We start from the raw sequence: 26,991 nt of genomic DNA on the forward strand, positions 1-26,991 counted from the left end.
TGTTAACTCAGTATTGGCACATAATCTTCTTTTCTCATGATGCCATCTATTTTGTGAAGTGCACTAGTCCCTCCTGCAGCAGAACAACCCCACAACATGATGCTGCCACCCCCGTGTTTCACAGTTGGGATGGTGTTCTTAGGCCTCCAAGCTTCTCCCTTTTTCCTCCAAATGTAACGATGGTCATTATGCCAAAAAAGTTCAATTTTAGTTTCATCAGACCACAGGACATGTCTCCAAAAATTAAGATCTTTGTTGCTGTGTGCATTTACAAACATTAATCTGGCATTTTTATGTTTCTTTTGGAGTAATGGCTTCTTCCTGGCTGAATGGCCTTTCAACCCAGGTTGATACATTACTCGTTTCATTGCGGTTATTGACACAATCTTTAGACCTTCTGCCATTATCTTTACAAGGTCTTTTGCTTTTGTCCTTGGGTTGATATTCACATGTCGGACCAAAGCACGTTCATCTCTGGGACACAGAACCCATCTCCTTCCTGAGCGGTATGATGGCTGGACATTCCCATTTTGTTTGTACTTGCGTATAATTGTTTATACAGATCAATTAGGCATCTTCAGATATCTTGAAATTGCACCCAAGGATGAGCCAGACTTGTGCAAGTCCACAATTCTCTTTCTGATATCTTGGCTGATTTCTTTAGACTTTCCCATGACGCTACACAAAGAAGCAATGTGTTTCAGGTGTGCATTCAAATGCATCCACAGGTGTGTCTCAAATTAACTCAGATTTTGTCAGAAGCTTCCAAACACATGACATCATCATATGGGCTGTCCAGCATTGTTTAAAGGCATAGTAATCTTAGTGTATGTAAACTTTTGACTTTGCAGTAAGTAATAAAAATGCCTTAAAACATTCGCTCTCATTATTCTGGCATTTGACAAATATTAAAAATGATGGTAATCCTAATTGACCTAAAACGGGAACACACTGACATGTGAAATAGGCCATACACAGATAAGGCCCTGTTGAGTCAGGGAAACTTGCAGCAGAATGTCTGAGTTTTTTCTTCTAGCTCCTCCCATCTTCCCATTGCCTATAGCTCCTCCCCTTCATTGAATTTTAAAAGCACCAACTGTCATCTCCTATCTCAATAATGGGAAAAACAGTCTTCTCTAAAATCAGATTTTACCTGTGATTTGTGAGTGAAAGAGAATTCTAGGAGGTGAAAGAAGCAGATTTCTTTGATAAGATATATTAGAAAGTTGCTTATTTTCATGAGAACTATGATTTTATGAAATTAAAATTAAAACCGCAGCTACATTTTAAGGCTAAGTTCACACAAGCATTTAAAAAATAAAAAAAGTCAGATTTTCATCCAGAAAAACATGATTTTTCATTGCTATCATATAGCACCTGTTTTTATACATCAGCAATGAATGACATTTACAAGACCAAATGTTAGGCTTTTGCGATAAAGGGCCCGATTCATTATTGCATTTGCATACTTATTATCTAGTCTTTGCTTTTTTAGCCTGTTTTTGAATTGCGCCAAATTCTTACTCCAGTCCCCCTGGAGTGATTTTATGTACGCCTGAAAATTTCGCGGATTATAGTGGAATAATAACTTTGCTTTCAAAAAAGGTGAAAAAGGGCAAGACAAAAATAAAGAGCACTTTTGATTTTGCGAAAAATTCATGAACCCCACGTGTGCCATTTTGAATAATTTGGTGCATAAAATGTCAATGAATACCACAAGACAAAGAAAGTGACTTAAAAAATGGCAAATGATGAATCTGGCTCCAAGTTTCTACTATGATGATGGCACTAGATTCGTTTTTGGGCAGGGGAGATCTTCTGAAAAAGTTTGGGCACCCCTATTAATCTTAAGCTTAATGTTTTCTTAAAATTGGTGTTTTTGCAACAGCTATTTCAGTTTGATATATGTAATAACTGTTGGACACAGTAATGTTTCTGCCTTGAAATGAGGTTTATTGTACTAACAGAAAATGTGCAATCTGCATTCAAACAAAATTTGACAGGTGCATAAGTATGGGCACCCTTATCATTTTCTTGTTTTAAATACTGCTACCTACTTTTTACTGACTTACTAAAGCACTTTTTTTGCTTTTGTAACCTCATTGAGCTTTGAACTTCATAGCCAGGTGTATGCAATCATGAGAAAAGCTACTTAAAGTGGCCACTTGCAAGTTGTTCTCCTGTTTGAATCTCCTCTGAAGAGTGGCATCATGGGCTCCTCAAAACAATTGTCAAATGATCATAAATCAAAGATTATTCAACATAGTTGTTCAGGGGAAGGATACAAAAAGCTGTCTCAGAGATTTAACCTGTCAGTTTCCACTGTGAGGAACATAGTAAGGAAATGGACGAACACAGGGACAGTTCTTGTTAAGGCCAGAAGTGGCAGGCCAAGAAAAACATCAGAAAGGCAGAGAAGAAGAATGGTGAGATCAGTCAAGGACAATCCTCAGACCACCTCCAGAGAGCTGCAGCATCAACTTGCTGCAGATGGTGTCACTGTGCATCGGTCAACTATACAACGCACTTTGCACAAGGAGAAGCTGTATGGGAGAGTGATGCGAAAGAAGCCGTTTCTGCAAGCACGCCACAAACAGAGTCGGCTAAGGGATGCAAAAGCACATTTGGAGAAGCCAATTTCTTTTTGGAAGAAGGTCCTATGGACTGATGAAACCAAGATTGAGTTGTTTGGTCATACAAAAAGGCGTTATGCATGGCAGCAAAAAAACACAGCATTCCAAGAAAAACACTTGCTACCCACCGTAAAATTTGGTGGAGGTTCCATCATGCTTTGGGGCTGTGTGGCCAATGCCGGCAACGGGAATCTTGTTAAAGTTGAGGGACGCATGGATTCCACTCAGTATCAGCAGATTCTTGACCATAATGTTCAAGAATCAGTGATAAAGTTGAAGTTACGCAGGGGATGGATCTTTCAGCAAGACAATGATCCAAAACACCGCTCCAAATCTACTCAGGCATTCATGCAGAGGAACAATTACAATGTTCTGGAATGGCCATCCCAGTCCCCAGACCTGAATATCATTGAACATCTGTGGGATCATTTGAAGAGGACTGTCCATGCTCGGCGACCATCAAACTTAACTGAACTGGAATTGTTTTGTAAAGAGGAATGGTCAAAAATACCTTCATCCAGGATCCAGGAACACATTAAAAGCTACAGGAAGTGACTAGAGGCTGTTATTTTTGCAAAAGGAGGATCTACTAAATATTAATGTCACTTTTCTGGTGAGGTGCCCATACTTATGCACCTGTCAAATTTTGTTTGAATGCAGATTGCACATTTTCTGTTAGTACAATAAACCTCATTTCAAGGCAGAAACATTACTGTGTCCAACAGTTATTACATATATCAAACTGAAATAGCTGTTGCAAAAACACCAATTTTTATAAAACATTAAGCTTAAGATTAATAGGGGTGCCCAAACTTTTTCATATAACTGTAAATCAACCAAACATGGGTATGTTACAGACAGCTATTTTGGTTTTAAGAGCAGATCGGTTTTCCCTGTAGCATTCCTGAAATATTTTTTCTTAAACTGGTGACTAGAATACTATTTCTTTTTCTTAGTAATGGAGGAGCAATCTTCTTGGGGTGAAGAAGTACTGGAAGATGATGATGAGGAACTGGAAGATAATGAAACTGAGAGTTCTGGAAGAGTGCTTCACTCTGAAAAGGCAAACAACTTTTTGACAAAGCGGGGCATCACCTTGCGGGTACTCTTGAAAGATGGCCTGATAGAGCCGGGCCAAGGGGTCTTATCTATACTCTACTTGGTGAGATCATTTATATCTTTACATTTTGCTTAGCTATCAAACTGTTTCCAACCTCTGCTAACAAGTATGTTAGGAATATGTAAAAAATATCTATTGTACCCATTGTTTGAAGTTATAGAGGACATATCACCAAAAATCTAGTTTTGTTAAAAAATGTTATGTATTCTGGTTACTTATTTTAGATGGTTACTGACTGCTGTGAAAGTTTTATGGACCGTACCTATTTTTTAAAAGAAGCGTACTGCCATCTTGTGGATGGCAGGGTTCTCACTTGTCTTTTTGCACCATGCATGCTCTTTGTTAACCTCTTCCCGACCGCCCACTGTAGATAAACGTCCGCGCTGCCTGGGCTCTGTGCAGCGCCGATGTTTAAAAACGGTGGGTGGTCCCGCAGCGCTCAGGACCCCCAGGGTCTTGCAAGCGCTGCGGGAGCGGTGCAGAGCGATAGCTCTGACAGGGAACATCATCGGGACCTGATTGGATCAGGTCCCAGTGATATTAACCCTTTGCTGTCTTCTATATGCCGCGATCTATAGTGATCGCGGCATATAGAAGACAGCAGGAGGAGAGGGGGTCGTCCACTTATCTCTCCGACGGCCCCCTTATACCTTCCAGGACCTGACGTTGCTATGGCAGCTGGAGGCCACATGACCGCCTCCAGATCTGCCATATATGGTGTCCTGCCTGGCTCAGCCTGCAGCTGAAGCCAGGCAGGAGACTGACTGTGAAACAGTCAGGGAAGATCTCATGTAATGTAATACATGTCTATTACATTACATGAGATCAGTGATCAGAAAAATAAAAATTAATGTCCCATACAGGGACTAAGTAAAAATGTAAAAAAAAAATGTTTTTAAACTGTTAAAAAAAAATTACTAAATAAATAAAAATAAATAAATAAAATATTAAACCGATAAATCCGTATATTTATGCAAAAATAAAAAAAGTACACATATTTGGGATCACCGCGTCCGAAACAACCCGAGCTATAAAACTGTCACACTAATTAACTCCTTCTGTGCACATCGTAATAAAAATAAATAAAAAATGGAGCAAAAACTATGCTTTTTCATCATATCGCCAAACAAAAAGTGGAAAAAAATGCGATCTAAAAGCAAAATGGAAATAAAAATGGTACCGCTGAAAACGTCATCTTGTTCCGCAAAAAACAAGCCACCATACAGCTCCATCAGCCGAAAAATAAAAAAGTTATACCTCTCAGAATAAAGCAATGCAAAAAAAATATTTTTTCTATAAAATGGTTTTATTGTGTAAAAGTGCCAAAACATTAAAAAATATACAGTAAGTGTAGTATCGCTGTAAACGTACTGACCCGAAGAATAACGCTGCCTGATCACTTTTACCACACGCAGAACGGCATAAAAAAAAAACCTCAAAACAATTCCTGAATTGTTGGTTTTTGTTAATTTTACCTCCCAAAAAACGGAATAGAAAGCGATCAAAAAATGTCACGTACCCAAAAATGGTACTAATAAAAATGTCAACTCGTCCCGCAAAAAACAAGCCGTCACATGACTCTGTCGGCCAAAATCTGGAAAAATTATAGCTCTCAAAATATGGCGATGCAAAAACTAGATTTTGCAAAAAAAAGCGTCTTTTAATGTGTGACAGCTGTCAGTCATAAAAACCCGATATAAATCTGGTATCTCTGTAATCGCACCGACCCGAAGAATAAAGTAATCTAATCAGTTATATCACACTAGGAACGGCGTAAAAAATAAATAAAACCAATTCTTCACCTGCTACTGATTAGTTTATTATGTCTCCCAAAGATCGCAGTAAGGCGCAGAGCCTTACATTTATCCTGCGCTCTGCGCTGAGCACTTACACCAGAGTTTCCGTGTAAATCTCTGAAATATGTGATTCAGCCGGAACCCATGACGGAAGATTACCTGTAATGAGGCAGATATAGGCACTGTGGATGCCGTCTGGCCTGGGATCCCACGGTGTCATTTGTTTTAGGCGTGCATAAAAGTGCGGTTGGCCACAGTTTTGTGCACTTCTGAAAAAAAGGACACCGCTAAACAGAGGCCAGACGGAGTCCAGAGTAACTCTGCTGCCTCATTACAGTGAATGTATCCTGCAGGGGTTTCATCTGAATTATATCACTTGGAAATTTAGATGGAAACCCCGATGTAAGTGCTCAGCCTAGAGCGCCGGATAAATGTTACGTAAAATGTTCCCAATAAAAGCTTCAACTCAGTCCTCAAAAAAAGCTAGTCCCCACTCAGGTCCGTCATCTGTTAAAAATATAAGGGACTTCCAAGTTACTGGTAGCAGAAAGGCTCTGGAAAAGCGAAATGGCCCTTGCCCCCCAAAAGAAATTCAGAAAATTTTGTGCTCCCAAATCCAAATGCCTATTCTACAATAATTTGTTCTCCAATTGTCAAATAGCACTCCGTCCCCCCCAGATCTCGCCGTATGGCTGAGGGTAAAACATTTTTTTGTGGTAAAAATATAATTATGCTTTTTTCACTGCCCAATGGTATAAATTTAAAAATTAAAAAATACTCACTACTTCCCTAGATGAATTCCTTGAGAGGTGTAGTTTACAAAATGGGGTCACTTGTGGGGGTTTCTGCTGTTTCGGCATGTCAGCGACTCTTCAAATGTGACATGGTGTCTGCAACCTATCCCAGCCAACATTTCTCTTCCGAACCCTGCCGTACACCAAAGCAGTGGTTTTCCCCCACATATGGGGTATCGGCATACTCAGGAGAAATTGCACAACAAATTTCATGGTGCAATTTATCCTGTTACCCTTATGATAATGCAAAATTAGGGAATGAAAAACATTTTTTGTGGGAAGAATGTGAAAATTTTATTTTTACGGCTCAATATTATAAACTTCTGTGAAGCGGCTGGGGGTGCAAGGTGCTCACCACACATCTAGATAAGTTCCCTAAGGGGTCTAGTTTCCAAAAAGGTGTCACTTGTGGGGGGTTTCCACTGTTTAGGCACATCAGGGGCTCCCCAAATGCAACATGGCATCCGCTAATTATTCAAACAAATTTTACATTCAAAAAGTCAAATGGCGCTTCTTCCCTTCCAAACCCTGCCGTGCGCCCAAACAGTGGTTTGCCTCCACATATATGGGGTATCAGCGTGTTCAGGAGAAATTGCACAACAAATTTCATGGTGCAATTTTTCCTATTACCCTTATGATAATGCAAAATTAAGGGATGAAAAACATTTTTGTGGGAAAAATGTGAAAATTTTATTTTTACAGCTCAATATTATAAACTTCTGTGAAGCACCTTGGGGTTTAAGGTGCTCACCACACATCTAGATAAGTTCCCTAAGGGGTCTAGTTTCCAAAATGGTGTCACTTATGGGGGGTTTCCACTGTTTAGGAACGTCAGGAGCTCTCCAAACGCAACATGGCGTCTGCTAATTATTCAGACAAATTTTACATTCAAAAAGTCTAATGGCGCTCCTTCCCTTCCGAACCCTGCAGTGCGCCCAAACAGTGGATTTCCCTCACATATGGGGTATCAGCGCGCTCAAGAGAAATTGCACAAAAAATTTTGGGGTCCTTTTTTTCCTGTTACCCCTGTGAAAATAAAAAAAATTGGGTCTAAAGTAACATTTTTGTGAAAAAAGTTAAATGTTAATTTTTTTCTTCCACATTCCAAAAATTCCTGTGAAGCACCTGAAGGGTTAATAAACTTCTTATATGTGGTTTTGAGCACATTGAGGGGTGCAGTTTTTAGAATGTTGTCACTTTTGGGTTTTTTTCTGTCTTAAAGACCCCTCAAAGTGACTTCAAATATGATGTGGTCCCTAAAAAAATGTTTTTGTAAATTTTGTTGGAAAAATGAGAAATCGCTGGTCAACTTTTAACCCTTATAACTCCCTAACCCAAAAAAATTTTGGTTCCAAAATTGTGCTGATGTAAAGTAGACATGTGGGAAATGTTGTTTATTAACTATTTTGTGTGACATATCTCTCTGATTTAAGGGCATAAAAATTCAAAGTTTGAAAATTGCAAAATTTTCAAAATTTTCGCCAAATTTCTGATTTTTTTCACAAATAAACGCAAGTGATATCGAATAAATTTTACCACTATCATGAAGTACAATATGTCACGAAAAAACAATCTCAGAATCAGGGGGATCCGTTGAAGCGTTCCAGAGTAATTACTTCATAAAGTGACAGTGGTCAGAATTGAAAAAATTGGCCCGGTCACGAAGGCAAAAACAGGCTCTGGTGCGAAGTGGTTAAAAGACTTTTCCCTGCCTGTCAGCAGCTTCTGTCTATCACTGTCACACTGGTCTTTGCTCTTATTGGAGCAGTATCACTGCGATCAGAACACAGACCAGTAGGATAATGGTAGATAGTGAAGCTGCAGAGTGGCAGGAAAAAAGATCAGTAAAAGAAGCCACATTGCTCAGAGCAGATAAATCACTTCTGTGCTGTGGAATGATGCATCGCTGCTAAGTATGTTGGGAAATGGCGGCGACTTTTTGCTGAAAAACATATAAGCATGTTATTTGCATAGATTTTCTCATAATATTAACAGTCCTTTCCTTAATAATTTTGTAATTACTCATATTTTGAATTTTTATTTTTTTTCCTGTAATATATAAAAATAAAAAAGGAGGTTACATTTTTGTGATGGGTAGTCCTTCAGTTTTGTTACATTTACTTAATGATTTGATAGTGATATTTTACTAAATTTATCTAATTATCATCACAAGCAGGATTGGGATTGATAACACTCCTATATATAGTAAATAGGACAGAATTCACAACAGATGATTTCTCGGATCAGAAGTTAAAGGGTATTGTCAAGTTTGAAAGTTATCCCCTATCTGCATGATAATGTGAACACTGGAGATTGCTGAGCAAAAATGGATGGAGCAGTAGTGAGCAAGATGGACCTCCTGTCTATTCACACAGGGCTCTTTAGAGCACTGCTTCTCTGGAACGCTGGGGTCCCAATGGTCAATCCCCCAGCAATCAGAAAGTTAGCCCCTATTGCAGACCTAGATTGTTTTAACTTCTTGGTGACCAGTGCCTTATATTGCCAGAATTTTGCACATCCTACAGTACATGTATGACACAGGGATTGAGCACGCTCAGGAACTTAGTCCATTCCATCAGCTGTATAAAGCAGAGGATGCTCTGCTAGCACCCATCATGGCTGTTCAACCCTTTAGATGCTGCTTTAAATAGAGACTAGATGGTTGACAATCAGAGGGGGCTTTGCTGGTTGAGATGGCAGTTGGAGGTTAAACAAGAAGCCTATTAGGTCCTGTTAGAAGGCATAATACAGTCTGACAGACATAAGGCACTTTAATACAGAATTAATGCAGTGTCTTATACCAACAGTCAGAATAGATGTTTAAGTTTTCTAGTGGCACTAAGTAGAAAAGTGCTAACAAAAAAAAAAAATTAAGAAAACCTTGAAGTAAATAAATCACCCTTTTTCCTGGTATCAAGTAGTCTTTTATGCTTTTTATTTTAGGACATGAAATAAAAAAAGTAAAAATATTTGATATGTTTGTAATACCTTGAACTATGAAATGAGCACTATGGTCTATTTCATTCTTGCATTTACGCCTTTTTTTCCCTTATATTTACTGGTTTTTTTTTGTTTGTTTTTTATTTGCATGTTTTGTACTTTTTTTTTTGTTCACTGTTGTGGGCAGGGTTGGGGTTTCCAGATGCTTTCAGTTGATTCATCAATTCCGACTTTATAAAGCTGCAACATTTTTTATGTATTTTAGTTACGCATTGAAGTGATTTTATGAACAGCAAATTTTTTTTGTGCAAACGTTACTAAATTTTATTGGAACATGCATCTGTTTGCTCTGAAAAAGGTAGAACGATGTGTACCATTTTGAAGAATTTGACACAATTATGTCAACAAATACCACAAAACAAAAAAGAAAAAAAGTGATTTAAAAAAAATATAAAAAAATGCAAATGATGAATTGGGTCCTATATTTATTCAGGTTCATGACTCCATAAAAAAACCCCAAAAGAATAAAACAAGAACACATTTACTGTTTTTTTTATATCACTTCCCAACTAACATTGGAAATTACTTCTCGTCGTACCAAAAATAAACTCTCATTCAGCTCTGTTAGCAGAAAAGTAAAAGTTAAAGCTGTTAGAATATGCAATACAAAAAGAGAATGTGTTTTTTTTTTTTTTTTTTAATTAAAATTTATTTAGGAAAAGTATTCAAACATAGAAAACTATATGCATATGGTACATTCTTTAAGGGGTTGCCCATGACTTGAACAAACCCTTCTCAATCATTATGTTCCCTCCTTATAAAATAATAAAACCTATACTCCAGTCCGGACGACGTTCCAGCGGTGTTGGCACAGGCTGTCCCGGGGCTCACATGACGTTGGCTGCAGGGCTCATGTGACATAACAGCGCCCACTTCACTCTTTCTTTGTATAACTTGCACAGCGCAATGTACACTTTATACGTTGGTATCCAGATAACAGTATGTACATAAGAAAATGTTGTATAACACCTATGTGTAGGGTAATTTTATATTACGTAAAGGGTTTTATTCCCCTATCAAAATAAGGCTGGTATTTATTGAATTCTCTAAACATCTGGGTAATGTCTAGAGTAGACAATTCTCCACTAATCCCACCCTAAATATTTGAATGTTCAATACATGAGGTTGTTTTTCTCCTCACATCCCCATAAAATGAGTTGGCACCTTTATTAAGAATGCTTTCCCTTTTAAGTCAGTGACCCTGATGGCCGATGTTCTTTTAATTATGCACCAGCAATTCCAGACACTACACTTTTCCCTCTCTAATATAGTCTCACTTGACTTCCGCTTGCAGTCTTTTTTTTTTTAAATTTTTTTACAGCAGCTGCTATAACAATTTACAAGACCATTTACAGTTTCCTATGTTACAAAAATGCAATGTATCCATACAAAACGGCTGCAATACTGTAGCTCCTCATGACTTTTTTTTTTTTAATTTTTTTTATTTTTTAAACCCATGTACTTGAATGGGCGGGTTTCATCCAACACACAAAAACTAGTGCATGCTGCGATGATGTATATCTATATTTTTAATTTTTTAACACTCAAATTTGGACAGTGCGATAACTGCTCATCTGCACTGCCCTATTGCATAATAGTGGTCCTGCCTAATGCTGTCCGTTTGCAATCTGTTTTTGTTGGGTTGTGTGGACAAGGCTTAAAGGGGTATTCCCATCTCCAAGATCCTATCCCAATATGTACTAGGTGTAATAGTAATAATATTAGCAAATACCTCTAATTAGAAATGTAGTATAGTTCTTTTGATTCGATATGTCTCTTTCCTCATGTGCAGGCATTCCAGGGCCTTAGGTATCCATGGGTATGACCACTAGCAACTAACTAACTGTCACTATATAAGTGGTCGTAACCATGAATACCTAATGTCCTGCAATGCCTACACATGAGGAGAAAGACATAGCGAATCAGAAGAACTGTATACTACATTTCTAATTAGAGGTATTTGCTAATATTCTTATTATTATTATTACACCTACTACATTTTGGGATAGGATCTTGGAGATAGGAATACCCCTTTAAGTAGATGCCGACTTCCTGTCCTCCTCTAATCACACTGGTAGCTGATACTTGAAGAGTGTCACACAGGGGAAAAAGGAGTTACTCCTATTATCCAATTTACCATACATACTCTAAAATTGATTATACTCTAAAAAATTCTTCTACCCTGCCTTAATTGTTGTATTCAAGATATATATCTTCCTCCTAGTCAGATGATGATTGTGTATTTTCTATATTTAAAGGGAACCTCACAGCTGATACATTCTGCCTATGGTGTGGGGAGACTTTATCAGACACTGGCTGCACAACTTCTGCTAGGTATTTTTGACTCTGAAACGTTGTAGTGTATCAGAGAAAAACATACTTTAAAAGTTGACTTCTCCCCGCTAGCCCCCTTTGAGTGACGTGTCTCTCCCTGCGTGCGTGTATGAGGAAAGTCTTGTCTCTCCAGGGCAGCGGGCGGGGAGAAGCTGCCAGGAACACTCCTGTCCAGCTAGTTTCTCATCTCGGCTTGCTTATGGGTGGCTTTTGAAGTATGTTTTTTTTACATCAAACATACATGGCTGAAATCATGCAGCCCGCATCCGAACTGTCAGGTTCCCTTTAAAATGTCTGTACCATTTGCAACTCTTTTATCGCTGGCGACTCAATTAGGCCTTATTGATCTACCAATCAATAAAAATGCAGGCATAATATATGAAGAAGTTTGAGAGTAATATTTGGCTAGCACATAAAACATTTTTCATGGGTATCTTTTATACATCTGGCTTCACAGTGCGGAAGAAGGGCAAACTAACTTACACACACACTGACCTAGAACCAGGGCCGGCGTCAGCACCCGGCGCACCCGGGCAAATGCCGGGGCCCTGAGCAGGCAGAGGGGCCCACTGGCGGTCGCGCACCCCGCTGGGCTATGGGCGGAGGAGAGCGGTGTCAGCGCCCGCCCTTCTCCGCCGCTTGCTCAGGGCCCCGGCAGCCCGATACTTACCTCTCCCCGTGCCTCCGCAGATCAGCTGTCTTCCTGCTCTGCGCTCCCTGTGACGTCTCAGGTCAGAGGGCGCGGTGACGTCTTTACACCGCGCCCTCCCCTGAGCCGTCACAGGGAGCGCTGAGCGGGAAGACGCCGACAACGCTGGAGTTCGGAGCCGAGCAGCGAGCGGCGGGCAGCAGGTAGCAGGTGAGGAGAAGGGAGGTGAGTATTTGATTTTTTTTTTTTTTTTTTTTAATGTATGGAGGCATGGGGCATTATAAAGAGAAGGGGGGGACATCCTGCATGGGGCATTATAAAGAGGAGGGGTGACAGCCTGCATGGGGCATTATAAGGTGGGGAACAGCCTGCATGGGGCATTATAAAGAGGGGGGGGACATCCTGCATGGGGCATTATAAAGAGGGGGGGGGGGCATCCTGCATGGGGCATTATAAAGAGGAGGGGTGACAGCCTGCATGGGGCATTATAAAGAGGGGGGGATTCCTGCTTGGGGCATTATAAAGAGGAGGGGTGACAGCCTGCATGGGGCATTATAAGGTGGGGACAAGCCTGCATGGGGCATTATAAGGTGGGGAACAGCCTGCACGGGGCATTATAAAGAGAGGGGGGGACATCCTGCATGGGGCATTATAAAGAGGAGGGGTGACAGCCTGCATGGGGCATTATAAAGAGGAGGGGTGACAGCCTGCATGGGGCATTATAAAGAGGAGGGGTGACAGCCTGCATGGGGCATTATAAAGAGGAGGGGTGACAGCCTGCATGGGGCATTATAAAGAGGAGGGGTGACAGCCTGCATGGGGCATTATAAAGAGGAGGGTGACAGCCTGCATGGGGCATTATAAGGTGGGGAACAGCCTGCATGGGGCATTATAAAGAGGGGGGGATTCCTGCTTGGGGCATTATAATGAGGAGGGGTGACAGCCTGCATGGGGCATTATAAGGTGGGGACCAGCCTGCATGGGGCATTATAAGGTGGGGAACAGCCTGCAAGGGGCATTATAAAGAGAGGGGGGGACATCCTGCATGGGGCATTATAAAGAGGAGGGGTGACAGCCTGCATGGGGCAGTATAAAGAGGAGGGGTGACAGCCTGCATGGGGCAGTATAAAGAGGAGGGGTGACAGCCTGCATGGGGCAGTATAAAGAGGAGGGGTGACAGCCTGCATGGGGCAGTATAAAGAGGAGGGGTGACAGCCTGCATGGGGCATTATAAGGTGGGGAACAGCCTGCATGGGGCATTATAAAGAGGGGGGGATTTCTGCTTGGGGCATTATAATGAGGAGGGGTGACAGCCTGCATGGGGCATTATAAGGTGGGGACCAGCCTGCATGGGGCATTATAAGGTGGGGAACAGCCTGCACGGGGCATTATAAAGAGAGGGGGGGACATCCTGCATGGGGCATTATAAAGAGGAGGGGTGACAGCCTGCATGGGGCAGTATAAAGAGGAGGGGTGACAGCCTGCATGGAGCATTATAAAGAGGAGGGGTGACAGCCTGCATGGGGCATTATAAAGAGGGGGGGCAGCCTGTATGGGGCATTATGTGGGGGGTAACAGCCTGCATGGAGCATTAAAAGGGGGGGCCTGTATGGGGCATTATGTGGGGGGTAACAGCCTGCATGGAGCATTAAAAGGGAGGGGCCTGTATGGGGCATTATGTGGGGGGTAACAGCCTGCATGGAGCATTATAAGGGGGGGACAGCCTGTATGGGGCATTATGTGGGGGGTAACAGCCTGCATGCAGCATTATATGGGGACCGGTATCCTGTATGGAGCGTTATATGGGGGCCAGTATCCTGTATGGAGCGTTATATGGGGGCCAGTATTCTGTATGGAGCCTTATATGGGGGCCAGTATTCTGTATGGAGCCTTATATGGGGGCCAGTATTCCGTATGGAGCCTTATAGGGAAGCCAGTATTCCGTATGGAGCCTTATATGGGGGCCAGTATTCCATATGGGGGCCAGTATTCCATATGGAGCCTTATATGGGGGCCAGTATTCCGTATGGAGCCTTATATGGGGGCCAGTATTCCTTATGGAGCCTTATATGGGGGCCAGTATTCCTTATGGAGCCTTATATGGGGGCCAGTATTCCATATGGAGCCTTATATGGGGGCCAGTATTCCGTATGGGGCCTTATATGGGGGCCAGTATTCCGCATGGAGCCTTATATGGGGGTCAGTATTCCGCATGGAGCCTTATATGGGGGTCAGTATTCCGCATGGAGCCTTATATGGGGGTCAGTATTCCGCATGGAGCCTTATATGGGGGTCAGTATTCCGCATGGAGCCTTATATGGGGGTCAGTATTCCGTATGGGGCCTTATATGGGGGCCAGTATTCCGTATGGGGTCTTATATGGGGGCCAGTATTCCGTATGGGGTCTTATGTTGGGGCCAGTATTCCGTATGGGGCCTTATATGGGGGCCAGTATTCTGTATGGGGCCTTATATGGGGGCCAGTATTCCGTATGGGGTCTTATATGGGGGCCAGTATTCCGTATGGGGTCTTATATGGGGGCCAGTATTCCGTATGGGGCCTTATATGGGGGCAAGTATTCCGTGTGGGGCCTTATATGGGGGCCAGTATTCCGTGTGGGGCCTTATATGGGGGCCAGTATTCCGTATGAAGCGTTATATGGGGGCCAGTATTCTGTGTGGAGCGATTCACCGGTTTCTGAGCTATTGTGGAATTTACAATAGATATCACTCATGAAGTGAAATCTTTGCATTGTACTATATATATATTTCTCCGCCGTATCTCTGCATCATGAATCGTGGTATGTGTTAAAGGGCCCACTGAGACTCTTTCGCCCGGGGCCCAGAAAAACCTGGAGCCGGCCCTGCCTAGAACATCAGTTAGATAGATTAGAGAAAACGAATCCGTTACATCATACGCTACATTTGACCAATCGTTTTTTAGATTAAACAATAGCTTAGGGCTCTTTTATCAATCCATTCTTAGCGAGCCTTGAGATGGACCCAGGCATCTTCCTAGAAATAAGATGGATAAAATGTTGGCTAGTAGGCTTAAGAATTGGGAAGCTCTTGCAACAGTAATGCAGTAACACATAGAAACTGCAATTTACACTGTCCTTGTTGATTACTGGACCCATAATACTGATCATCTGGATTCACTGGTTAAATTGGATGCATATGAGGCCACAATAAAGGGAACTTATATTGTGAGTGCTGCTAGGCAGGGATGCTTACTTATAGAAAAATAACATTTCTGGACACTGGAAGTGCAAAAGCTGAACATGTCTATGTAAATGACCCTCAACCCACTCATGAATGTCAATGGACAGGGGGAACTATTATTGCTGGCTAAAGAGCAAAAAAGAAAAAAGTGGTGAATCTCTGAGCTTGGTGACAAAAATGGCTGGACTCCTGACCCATTTGGCTTACTCTGAAAGACCTATTGTCTCTATTCCATATAGTCAGAACTCATATGGTTTAGACTGTACTAACCCGTCAATAAAGTGCTTCAAATATTTTGCAAGGATTTATATAAGGTAATTTAAATTGGAAAAATGCAAACCAAGATAAAGACTCCTTTCTGTCATGCTGTAGGGGTTCACTCTCTCTGGTAGGCATTATGCCTTAGGTAGCATTCACACAGACAATGCAGTTTTGGTCCAAACACATGCAATTTTTATTGCTTTCCACAAGTTGCACAGCACCAAAACAACAAAATCGTGAACAAATCCTTTGCCTTGTCCGGGCGCTAATTAAATAGTATAGACCCTGAGTACTTTAGACACCGCTGAGCTAGCCCCAATTCGGTCAAACAAGCCTGCTATCGTTCATAGAAACCACTGAAAATTGCAGTTTGGTGCACACTCTTCTCATAGAGAGAGTCTTGTTTCTTTCCTCAACTTCAAGACACGTCTGGTCTGCTCAGCCTCCCCAGCAGACTGATTTAGATGAACACATAGCCTGTTTATATGCAGGGCTTGCCAGGTGTACTAATCAAAGCCTTCAGAGCTAGTATTTAACCCTAGCCAACCTGGCATTGCTACATACCTTCCCCTTCAGCCCAAAGCCGAGGGTTGGGCACCATCTGCCCACCTCCCAGTGCCTACAGGGGACCACTTTACCAAAACTGATTTTGTGAGGGGGGGGGCCTTGCCAGTTTTGTATTGCCTCCTTTGAGACTACTCCTGGTGGGCCTTAGGAATTCTACAGGGTTTTAAACTGACCCAAGTGGGAGGCTTGTTTGACAAGAGTGTGACCTGGTAACTCCAAATCCTGCCCCTATTTTTGGGTACCAATTTCCGGCCATATTGTGTTGTGAGAAGGTGACAAATTTCCTGCTACTTTGACATCCAGAATGTTGGCTTCTAAGTGGGCTAACAAGTGAGGGGTTTCTAGCGGGTCCCTATCCGTCCAGGGTTTTAGCAGGTTGCCATAATATATGGGAATGGGCTTTTTTTTTCTTGGTTGGTTTACTTTGTAGGTGAGCTCTCTCTCACCTTTTCTACCACCTTATAGGGCCCCTGCCACTGGTTAAGGCACTTGTTCTCCCCAGTGGGCACTAACACAGCTACCCGATCCCCAGGCTTAAATTGTCTCACTCGAGCCGACCGATTATACCCCGTGGATTTTTCCACTTGGGCCTTGAGGAGGCTTTCTTTTACTTGTCCCTTCACTTTGTTCCCATTACCCAACAAATCATTAGGCCTGAAAACCTAAATGGGTCCTATGATTTTAATGGGAGTCTGTAGTATATCAAGGCAAAAGAGAAACTCCGATAAGAAAAAATATTGAAACAATCTAATAAAATATAAATTTTATTAAACGTAAATTTCATACAAGTAAAAGTAAAAAATACAAGTAAAAATTAAATAAAAGGGAAAATCTACTGCAAGTAAACAAGTCACCGGTATGAACTATTAAACTTGTTATGCAAGATGTGAAAAAATGTATATGCAGAAATCCACATGGAGAAATAGAACACCACACATAGACATGAATCCATACAAATCAAATACAGACATACAGGGTAAATAACATCACAGAACTAATATGCAAAATATTTCCATAATCGAATTCTAATAGATGTAAACTAAAGCGCCATGGAATAAATGGCGCAATAATAATAAATAATAATAATAATAATAGGAAGCCTTCAAAGAAACCTGAAGACCTACCTCTTCCGCCAAGACTGTCACCTGCAGTAACCACCGCCCCACCATACCGCTGCACGACCTCCTCTACCCCCACCTACTGTATCCTCACCCATCCCTTGTAGACTGTGAGCCCTCGTGGGCAGGGTCCTCGCTCCTTCTGTACCAGTCGCTGACTCGTTTTGTTAAGATTATGTAAATGTTTTTGCTATGTATATCCGCATCACATGTAAAGCGCCATGGAATAAATGGTGCTATAATAATAAATAATAATAAGATAATTTAGTATGCCTGCATGTTCAAATAAAGTGCCTAGTGCATATACAGTGCCTACAAGTAGTATTCAACCCCCTGCAGATTTAGCTGGTTTGATAAGATGCAAATAAGTTAGAGCCTTCAAACTGCAAACGAGAGTAGGTTTTATGAACAGAAGCATAAATCTTACAAACCAAAAAGTTATGTTGCTCAGTTGAATTTTATTAAATTTTAAACATAAAAGTGTGGGTCAATTGTTATACAACCCCTATGTTTAATATTTTGTGGAATAACCCTTGTTTGCAATTACAGCTAATAATCGTCTTTTATAAGACCTGATCAGGCCGGCACAGGTCTGTGGAGTTATCTTGGCCCACTCCTCCATGCAGATCTTCTCCAAGTTATCTAGGTTCTTTGGGTGTCTCATGTGGACTTTATTCTTGAGTTCCTTCCACAAGTTTTCAATTGGGTTAAGGTCAGGAGACTGACTAGGCCACTCCAACACCTTGACTTTTTCCCTCTTGAACCAGGCCTTGGTTTTCTTGGCTGTGTGCTTTGGGTCGTTGTCTTGTTGGAAGATGAAATTACAACCCATCTTAAGATCCTTGATGGAGGAGCGGAGGTTCTTGGCCAAAATCTCCAGGTAGGCCGTGCTATCCATCTTCCCATGGATGCGGACCAGATGGCCAGGCCCCTTGGCAGAGAAACAGCCCCACAGCATGATGCTGCCACCACCATGCTTGACTGTAGGGATGGTATTCTTGGGGTCGTATGCAGTGCCATCCAGTCTCCAAACGTCACGTGTGTGGTTGGCACCAAAGATCTCGATCTTGGTCTCATCAGACCATAGAACCTTGAACCAGTCTGTCTCAGAGTCCTCCAAGTGATCATGAGCAAACTGTAGACGAGCCTTGACATGACGCTTTGAAAGTAAAGGTACCTTACGGGCTCGTCTGGAATGGAGACCATTGCGGTGGAGTACGTTACTTATGGTATTGACTGAAACCAATGTCCCCACTGCCATGAGATCTTCCCGGAGCTCCTTCCTTGTTGTCCTTGGGTTAGCCTTGACTCTTCGGACAAGCCTGGCCTCGGCACGGGAGGACACTTTCAAAGGCTGTCCTGGCCGTGGAAGGCTAACAGTAGTTCCATAAGCCTTCCACTTACGGATGATGCTCCCAACAGTGGAGACAGGTAGGCCCAACTCCTTGGAAAGGGTTTTGTACCCCTTGCCAGCCTTGTGACCCTCCACGATCTTGTCTCTGATGGCCTTGGAATGCTCCTTTGTCTTTCCCATGTTGACCATGTCTGAGTGCTGTTCTCAAGTTTGGGGAGGGTCTTAAATAGTCAGAAAAGGCTGGCAAAAGAGATCTTTAATCCACACATGTGAAGCTCATTATTCTTGGTGCCTGAACTACTTCTTAATACTTTTGGGGGACCAAACAGAATTCTTGTGGTTTGAGGGGTTGAATAATAAATGACACTCTGAATTAACTTTTAACGTTTTTAAAAAAAACAACAATATTTGCTGCAGTGCATTTCCCACTTCCAGGCTGATCTACAGTACAAATGTCACAATGCCAAGTTAATTCCGCATGTGTCAACCAGCTAAATCTGCAGGGGGTTGAATACAACTTGTAGGCACTGTATATAAATGTGAAAAGAGTATCGTATACAAAGGTGAGATGACAATTCATGTGGTTATATATCCCACTTGTAGAGTCATGTGGATTAGCCACAACGCCAGAATGCAAAAAAATATATACAGTACAGACCAAAAGTTTGGACACACCTTCTCATTTAAAGATTTTTCTCAATTTTCATGACTATGAAAATTGTACATTCACACTGAAGGCATCAAAACTATGAATTAACACATGTGGAATTATATACTTAACAAAAAAGTGTGAAACAACTGAAAATATGTCTTATATTCTAGGTTCTTCAAAGTAGCCACCTTTTGCTTTGATGACTGCTTTGCACACTCTTGGCATTCTCTTGATGAGCTTCAAGAGGTAGTCACCGGAAATGGTCTTCCAACAATCTTGAAGTAGTTCCCAGAGATGCTTAGCACTTGTTGGCCCTTTTGCCTTCACTCTGTGGTCCAGCTCACCCCAAACCATCTCGATTGGGTTCAGATCTGGTGACTGTGGAGACCAGGTCATCTGGCGTAGCACCCTATCACTCACCTTCTTGGTCAAATAGCCCTTACACAGCCTGGAGGTGTGTTTGGGGTCATTGTCCTGTTGAAAAATAAATGATGGTCCAACTAAACGCAAACCGAATGGAATAGCATGCCGCTGCAAGATGCTGTGGTAGCCATGCTGGTTCTGTATGCCTTCAATTTTGAATAAATCCCCAACAGTGTCAGCAGCAAAGCATCCCCACACCATCACCCCTCCTCCTCCATGCTTCACGGTGGGAACCAGGCATGTAGAGTCCATCCGTTCACCTTTTCTGTGCCGCACAAAGACACGGTGGTTGGAACCAAAGATCTCAAATTTGGACTCATCAGACCAAAGCACAGATTTCCACTGATCTAATGTCCATTCCTTGTGTTCTTTAGCCCAAACAAGTCTCTTCTGCTTGTTGCCTGTCCTTAGCAGTGGTTTCTTAGCAGCTATTTTGCCATGAAGGCCTGCTGCACAAAGTCTCCTCTTAACAGTTGTTGTAGAGATGTGTCTGCTGCTAGAACTCTGTGTGGCATTGACCTGGTCTCTAATCTGAGCTGCTGTTAACCTGCGATTTCTGAGGCTGGTGACTCGGATAAACTTATCCTCAGAAGCAGAGGTGACTCTTGGTCTTCCTTTCCTGGGGCGGTCCACATGTGAGACAGTTTCTTTGTAGCGCTTGATGGTTTTTGCAACTGCACTTGGGGACACTTTCAAAGTTTGCCCAATTTTTCGGACTGATTGACCTTTATTTCTTAAAGTAATGATGGCCACTCGTTTTTCTTTACTTAGCTGCTTTTTTCTTGTCATAATACAAATTTTAAGAGTCTATTCAGTAGGACTATCAGCTGTGTATCCACCAGACTTCTGCACAACACAACTGATGGTCCTAACCCCATTTATAACGCAAGAAATCCCACTTATTATACCTGACAGGGCACACCTGTGAAGTGAAAACCATTTCCGGTGACTACCTCTTGAAGCACATCAAGAGAATGCCAAGAGTATGCAAAGCAGTCATCAAAGCAAAAGGTGGCTACTTTGAAGAACCTAGAATATAAGACATATTTTCAGTTGTTTCACACTTTTTTATTAAGTATATAATTCCACATGTGTTAATTCATAGTTTTGATGCCTTCAGTGTGAATGTACAATTTTCATAGTCATGAAAATACAGAAAAATCTTTAAATGAGAAGGTGTGTCCAAACTCTTGGTCTGTACTGTATGATCGGACAGGGTCTCGCACGCGACGCCCCCGCCAATTAGCTGTTATCGGTGCTCCTCTGTGGGGCTCTGCCGTCAAGTGGTAGTGGCCGCCGTGGTGTACTGCACATCCGCCTCCCATTCAGTTGAATAACAGCTGATCGGCGGGAGTGCCCCGTGCGGGATCCCGGCTGATCATACATTGATGCCCTATCCTACGGATGCCCTATCCTACGAAAAGTAGTGGACAACCCCTTTAACCTAGCACCCCCAATGCCGGAGGAGAAGAAACAATTTGTAAAACTAGTGGTGTGATAGCATATTAATAAAAATACATTGTTTGTAAAGAACTAAGCATGAAAAATGTGAGTGACAAAAATAGATGATGTAAGTGAAGCAATATCATTAAAAAAATGATAATAAATAGAAGGGGAGTATAGGTGATGTATTAACAAGTGTAAGTTGAAAATGGTGACAAAATATGAAGATAAGTAAAAGTGACATATTAACAAGTGTCAGTGAGGTACAGAGATAAAAATAAAACACATAATCATGCATCACAGAGATACCACATACAGTCATGCATACACAATCATTTAGCTATCCCTGCACATTTACACCTCAAAAATATTTCACAAAAAAGTGTAGTGAGTCACTCGATCAATTGCAGTATGGTGAGTAAATCAAGAGTATAGTGAATCAATAAATCAATTGCAGTGTAAAATGCAAAACACAATAGATAAGAGTCCCACCAAAGGGGGAGCAAAGTGCTAGTGAAAAACGACACAATACGAGTGTGAGAAGGTGTTTATTATTAAGAAACCACAATCAGAGTAGGTAAATCATTAGGCCTGGTTTCTTGCGGAAACAGTCTATTGGCACACGACTCCTAGGGACCCCATTTACATTTTCCAGAGTACCTTTTACTGTTAAGTCTCTGAACTGGGCAGTCCTAAAGTTGTCCTGAGATTCCTCTAGGTCAGGGATATTGTCTTCAGGGGATGCTTCCTCATCCTCCTTTCTAGCCAGTGCCAGTGCAGTGAATGGAATTTCACCTTTTAAATCATGGAATACAGGAATAATTTGTGGATTTTCAAAACGCATCCATAATTAAACTGCATTCATTACAGTCTGTGTATCCTGGATCTTATTGCTATTCCCTAACAGCGCAGAAAATCCACAAATTATTCCTTTTATATGAATCTCCTAGACTGAGCCAGCATTAGAACTAATTTAAACGTATCTAAAATGTTCACCTTAAGTAAAAGTACTTGAATTGTGCCCATCGTCCCTCTTCCTTTTCGTCATAGCCATTGAACCATTGGAACTGGCAATCAAACAAACTCAAAATATAATCTGTTTCACCAGAGATTCAATACTAGAAAAAGTGTCATACTTATGAGTTGAATCAATTCATTAAAAATTATTCCTGTATTTATTCCTCTCTTCTTCAGTCATCATCCCTAAAATAGTGTTTTGTGCTCTCGGTGGACCTGATTCACTTCATCTATTGGCAGGAACAGGTGTCTAGATTAGTCTTGGTTACATTGCAGGTGTCCAAATGATAGGGGTTTACTGGCAGCCCCTAATCTATATTATTATTTAATCTCTTCACAACTAGTGTATGTTCACTGGTGGATTGATACAGATATGCAGCAACATCATTAGCAGGGTGTTATGAAAGTCTAAACTTACTATACTATACTCTACCTCTCCTACATCTGAACATAGTAGCCAGGGCATGGGGTGTGACGCAAAAGATGGTAGGCTGTTCTGTTGACTATTTTTTCCCTAGGTTGCTATTTTGATGTAATCGTCTTTTAGTTTTGAACAGGACATGGTGCAGTGTTCTAGCCAAAACTAAATGTCAAATTTAAGATGCATATTATATCTGAATTCCTCATCTTGTTTTTCTATTAAAAGCTTGGCATTAGGTACTGAGTGTCTGGTAATGCTAGATGTTAATACTTCCAAAATGCCATAACTGTCTACTTCTCCAAGGTGAAGACACTCTTGAGTACCACAGACCAACATAAGGTCAACACTTCTGCTTATGCTGTCCTACAGTTATCGGAAGCTAAACTGTTTGATAAAGCCTGCGTTAGGGGGGGAACAGATATGCCTATATGATGAAGACTGTAAGGAGGTAGTGAGTTCATACTATTCTTCAGTTGTATGTGCTAGGGTCCTCCTAAAGTTCTGAAATAGAGTGTTTTATACTCTAGCCAGGCTCAGACACATAGGAGCTTCTCCCAATCTGTGCTTCAGATGTCCGGCAGAAGTTGGTTTATGCATGCAGTATGGTCCTATCATAGGGTTTGTTCAATTTTGTAAGAGGTTCTTATTTGCGTATGGCCACTTTGATTTCCCTAAAATTTTATCACCCAAAGCTTGCCTTCTACTAGTCTTGGATGAGATTGTTATTTATATCTGTAAATAGCCACTTTCCCCACCTAATAAATATATAAATGAATTAGAACCTGTACTCTTTCCCCCAATTTATTACCAGTCACACTCCTGCATCATCAACACCCCCTACTCTGTACCTCCTGCTCCCCCGATTCATTATATTTACATGCACCCGCTGCCCCAATTCATAATGTCATGTCTGTGCTCTCCCCACCTCCACCCTCTATTCATCATTATTTACTCTTCCCCCACTCCCAATTCATCATGTGCTCTCCCCACTCCCATCTCCGAATTCACCATTTGCTCTCCCCACCCCCAATTCACCATATGCTCTTCCCACCAACCACGTGCTCATCCTCCTCCCACTCCCAATTCCCCATGTGCAGCTCACCCCCCCCACTCCCAATTCCCCATGTGCAGCTCATCCTCCCCCACTCACAATTCCCCATGTGCAGCTCATCCTCCCACTCTCCTTTAATAAATTTTATTTAAAAGAAATAAAGTTGTCATACTTACCCCTCACACGATCCCTGCAGCATCCTGGTGCTCCTGCTGCGACGAGGAGATTCACGCTACCGCCGTGTTCTCCTGACTTCTGGTCAGGTGACGGTTGAACATGAAATCATCTCTAAAAGGGCTAAAGTTAAACATGACACATTTCCCCTGTATTTTAGGCAAAATATATATATATTTTCATCTTTTACATGTTAAAAATGGCTCTATTTTTGTTTTTTGCCTAAAATACAAAGGAAATGTGTCATCTTTTAACTTTAGGCATTTTTTAGAGATCATTTCATCTTCAACTTGCTTAACTGTTCACAATAACAGTAATTTTGACCGGATGTGCGTAAACTTTTACATGCCACTGTAGCATTATGGTAAGATCTGTGACCATCTAATATGTGTGAGGTTCTACTGAAAGCCACCCTATGTGTATGGGCACTTTCTCAGCTTTTTCTTTTACTTTGATTCAACCACTTTAAGAAAGCTGGATTGGATTTCACAAAATTCACCCATTTTTCTTTCTTTCTCAGGGAAGGAAGTTTATTGGTGATCTTTTACTGGATGGGAGAATAATTTGGCAAGAAAGTGGTCAAGCCTTTAACTCTCCCAGTGCATGGGCTACACACTGCAAACGCCTAGTTAACCCTGCAAAGAAATCTGGCTGTGGATGGGCATCAGTACGATACAAAGGGCAAAAGCTGGATCAGTATAAGACGGCATGGTTGCGACAGAATCAGCTTCATGGCTCAATGACGATTGAAGGGGTGAGATTGTAATTATTTCCTGTGTTGCAAATGAATATTGTGTGCCTCAGCGTCTTCTCCTATGTTGAATACATATGCTTCCTGCAGAGTCCGTTAAGTGAAGGGGAGGAATATGATTTACTTGAAGTGGAGGGAGATGTGGACTCGAGATGTGGAAAGATATGTAACATGGAACCAAATGGCAGCAAAAAAGAACAAGGTAATAGATAAAGCAATCTGAAATTGTGGACAATGTCTAAAAAATTTTTTTTTTTTTTTTTAAATGCACTAAGAATGTAGATAACTTACTATAAAATTAAAAAAATTGACAGTCACAGGGCCGCTAGTCTAGTATTTACTAGTTCACACTAGATATATTTTATTTTATGAACATTTAGGCTTTGTTCCCACTATGAGCTTTTGGTGAGCTTTTTTAGGTTGCAGTTTTTCTGCACCCATTAAGTAAAATGGGTTGCTTCAATTTTTTCGAAAATACGCAATGTCAAAAACCTCAAAATCTCATCGTGGGAACGTAGCCTTACAGTGTGTGCAAGTAGGAAAAGGACACTAAACTGTTGGAAAGTGATGCTATTTTCCCATATTAAAGTATATCACAAAGTGACAACGTTTTACAAGGAGTAGTGTGATTTTTTGCTAAACAGACATGTAACAAAATATAATACACTGTAAATTAACAAATTTTATTTTTTACATGATTATAGACTTGCCCATTTTGGCCCTTTTTAGGACAAAATATTTTTATTTTTTATTCTTGCATTTCATAATTTTATTTTTTCGTCAATGTAGCTGTATGGAGGCTTGTGTATTTTTTATTTTTATTTTTACGGAATCATTTGTATTTCTCAGTGGCACCTGTCATGGTTCCACCACTCACTGTGTCTGGGATACCGTTGCTGACTGCTCATCCGTCCAATCTTGTATAGGGGTGTGCTGGAGCTGTCAGTACTGTGATTGGATGGTCGAGCTGTTAATCTGGTACATGGGCGTGCAGTAGCTCAGTGTGGTGATTGACAGCTCAGCTGTCCAATCTGAGACTGGGAAGCACTGGCTATCTTTAGGTGTTCATTATCCCAGGTGAATGCCTGGCTACTTAACTGAGCTGTTTGTCCCAGAACTCTGCCAGACGTACATTCAGCTAGTGTGTGTGGTTTGTTCTCTGTGCCTTGCGTTCTGTTTATTGGATCTTCTGCTGCCAGACTCCCAGGTACCTTTTGCTTCCTCTACTAAAGTACTGATAAATACTGTGTTGTCCTTCGAGAACCAGGTGTTATCAACATTGGCGTTCATTGACTGTGGGTCTGCTGCTAACTTTATTGATTCGGGATTGGTTCTGAAGTTAGGGTTAGGGACAGTTAGTTTAGAAAGACCCATGCACATCTTCGCCCTTGAAAAGACACCATTATCCCGGAATTTGGTCAAGAAGGTAACGGTGGATTTCACGCTTCAAGTAGGAGCTCTCCACTCTGAATCCATCTCATGGTACTGGGGCTTCCAGGGTTGCAGATTCACAATCCTGTGATTGATTGGTGTCAGAGGGAGATTGTTAAATGGAGCTCCAATTGTTGCAAGAAATGTCTAAAAACTGTACAAATCTGCTCCGCTAAGTCTGAAGGGCCTTCCGGGGTACCTGAAGGACTTCGGAGATGTGTTCTCGGAGAAAGAGGCGGAGATACTACCTCCCCATCGTTCTTATGATTGTGTTATTGATCTTATTCCTAGTGCCAAATTGCCTAAAGCTCGCCTTTACAATTTGTCTGGGCCTGAACGGGCCGCCATGAAAGAATATGTTAATGAAAATTTACTTAAGGGTCATATCCGTCCTTCCTACTCTCCGGTAGTTACCGAATTTTTCTTCGGAAAAAAGAAAGATAGGGGTCTCCTTCCTTGCCTCGATTTCCGATAACTAAACAAAATCATGGTTAAAAATACTTACCCACTTCCACTCATTCCCGACCTATATAATCAGCTTCTAGGGGCCAGGGTGTTCTCTAAACTTGATCTTAGAGGGGCTTACAATTTGATATGCATCCGGGAGGATGATGAATGGAAAACGGCGTTTTTAACGTCGGAGGATCTGTTTGAAAACCTTGTCATGCCATTTGGGTTATCCAATGCACCCGCTGTGTTTCAAAATTTTATGAATGATATTTTCTCTGATTGCATTGGAAGATATGTTGTGATTTACCTGGATGATATTCCAATTTTCTCT

General features: G+C 41.5%; 1 protein-coding gene across 7 annotated transcripts in view; it reads left to right on the plus strand.

The window, feature by feature from the left end:
* MPND (MPN domain containing) overlaps nt 1-26,991 on the plus strand; it is a 134,450-nt gene that overhangs the window by 22,583 nt on the left and 84,876 nt on the right. For all 7 annotated transcript variants that reach the window (XM_073686364.1, XM_073686362.1, XM_073686365.1 and 4 more), the window contains 3 exons: nt 3,590-3,795; nt 24,549-24,782; nt 24,870-24,981. In XM_073686364.1, coding sequence (XP_073542465.1) covers nt 3,592-3,795; nt 24,549-24,782; nt 24,870-24,981 — 550 coding nt within the window. In that variant the 5' untranslated portion in view covers nt 3,590-3,591. The remainder of the gene's footprint in view (nt 1-3,589; nt 3,796-24,548; nt 24,783-24,869; nt 24,982-26,991) is intronic.

This window comes from Phyllobates terribilis, unplaced genomic scaffold (assembly GCF_046119375.1).
Source record: "Phyllobates terribilis strain yellow unplaced genomic scaffold, ASM4611937v1 Scaffold_1__5_contigs__length_1240528914, whole genome shotgun sequence".
Taxonomy (NCBI): domain Eukaryota; kingdom Metazoa; phylum Chordata; class Amphibia; order Anura; family Dendrobatidae; genus Phyllobates; species Phyllobates terribilis.